The sequence below is a fragment of the Trichinella spiralis genome, assembly GCF_000181795.1.
Source record: "Trichinella spiralis strain ISS 195 chromosome Unknown Scfld4497, whole genome shotgun sequence".
In the NCBI taxonomy this organism is placed as follows: domain Eukaryota; kingdom Metazoa; phylum Nematoda; class Enoplea; order Trichinellida; family Trichinellidae; genus Trichinella; species Trichinella spiralis.
This window is the reverse complement of record NW_003531436.1, coordinates 1-2,013: the sequence shown is the minus strand read 5'-3', so window position 1 is coordinate 2,013 and position 2,013 is coordinate 1. Positions and strand designations below refer to the sequence as shown.

At 31.0% G+C, this 2,013-nt stretch overlaps 1 protein-coding gene across 1 annotated transcript; it reads right to left on the bottom strand.

The window, feature by feature from the left end:
- Positions 1-1,010: 1,010 nt before the first annotated feature.
- Tsp_13465 (hypothetical protein) lies at positions 1,011-1,346 on the bottom strand. Its single transcript, XM_003367305.1, has 2 exons — positions 1,212-1,346; positions 1,011-1,052 (listed from the first exon to the last, which is right to left on the bottom strand). Exons 1-2 carry the CDS (start codon positions 1,344-1,346, stop codon positions 1,011-1,013), a joined length of 177 nt encoding a protein of 58 aa, XP_003367353.1.
- Between the last annotated feature and the right edge of the window lie 667 nt (positions 1,347-2,013).

Genomic DNA, 2,013 nt, shown 5'->3' with positions numbered 1-2,013 from the left:
GGTTAATTTTTTATTGTTTTAGTTTTTGAAGCCGAAGAAAAATAATCATGCGAAATCAGTCATCATTTAATTCAAAAAATGTGGATTGTCGAATTCGAAATTATGGCTTCGACCTTGAATTAGATTCTACTTCAGAGCGGCAAGCTTTAGTTCACCGTAAGTTGATTTCTCCTTCTCTCACTGTGCTACCGCCACATGGAAAAATATTTTGCTTTGCTAATATTCATTTGATCTATTTTTATTTGGACTAATGGCAATTGAACTTTTAATGCCTTTTTCCCCAATTCTGTATATTTTATAAATAGAATTTACTAGCCCAGCTTGTGCTAGTTTTAAAAAGAGAATGACCACCAGAACAATAATTGCATCATCATCATCATCTTTCCCAGGATAATTGAGAACGTTCAATTTCTCAGACGCATTCATTCAAATCACGCCATCACGTGTAATCTTTTTTTAAGAATACATTTGCAGCTTGAATTTTCACACAGCATTAAATTCAGGTAAATTTACAAGAAAATTCAATTAATTCATCACTGATCATCCGCATAATTTTATTTTTTGAATCTCTATCACACATATTTGCATTTGAAAAATTCAACCTAAACTATTACACTCATTCATTTCACACTTTATATCTGTATAAATTAATCAATTTCACAATTTCATTGTGCTTCAAGTTCGACCACTTACAACAGTGGACAAGGTATTTTAGTAGTGTTTCATTTAACGCTTCTTATGAAGAAATATGCATTAATTATTTATAATCGTTTAAAATTTTAAAAAACAACCAGCATAAATATCATATAAATAAGTGTTTCATTCAAATTTCATTATAATTTTGATGCATTTTAATGTAATAAAAAATACAATCTTTTAAAAATAATTTCAATTATTTGTATATGCTGAAGACGTGGTTTACATCTTTGTCGGTGAGTCAGTAGTTGAAAAAATCCGAATAAATAAAATATGTCTTTACTTATTCTAGATAATTAGGTTACATTTTTCAATTATTGCAGAATTAAAACATATCCGATGTAATTACAGTATTCCTGTAATTAAGGATATTCATTAATTTAGAAAAATTGCCAAGATTTTAAAATGCTTATTATTGTTTTAACATTGCGGTGTCAATTTAACTCTGCATAAGATATTCAGTATTATTTCTTTCGGTTATTGGCAATCATTAATTAAGTTCTTTTAAAGCTTACTGAAGCTAGTTTCAGTTGGAAATTTGATCTTCTTGTCCATTCGTTTATTTCAATAGCTTTCAGATCAACTGCAGCTGCTGCGGTTTTGCACCAGAGACTGAATAACATGCTAGTTAAATGGATTCCATTTTTCATTGCTCCCGGTTCCTTTTATCTTATTCAATAACGCAATATACAATGTATATAATGTTGATGATGAAGAAAGTTAATTGTTTATTATCTTCTGTTACAAGCATAATTATTCTTCAGACGCTAATTCTCAACGTTTACTCATATACATGTATTTTTTGACATGTTTTAAATACATTTAAATTGACATGCTTATTTGAGATAATAATGTAAGTGCATTTTAAAATCGAATGCATTTGAACTGGCATTTTTGAAAAATAATTTAAAATGAAAAGTTTGAAATGTTAATTATAAATTTGTTGTTGGAAAATCTTTAGTTCGAACTTGAGGACCTTTTTGGTAGTGGACTGTATGTATTAATTATAGAATATCAATGACAACGGGTTTGACTAAGAATCGGTTTATTCAGAATAAAAACAGTGAGTAATACAATGTGATAGCAAGAGAAACGGTTCAGGCGGTGTTCGAGACGGTGTGTACCGTGTGATTTTCCCTCCTCCCTCCGCACTTGTATTTATATCTTTTTCTTGACCTCACTCCGCGTCTGGCGACCTAAATCATCGGAAGGTAATTAGAAAATCGGCGTGGTTGCGCAATCTCTTAGACTGTGCAGCTTAGCCGGGGTCTGAACAGGCGTGCTGTCAGCCGCATTTCACTTTGATGCTGTTCAGCA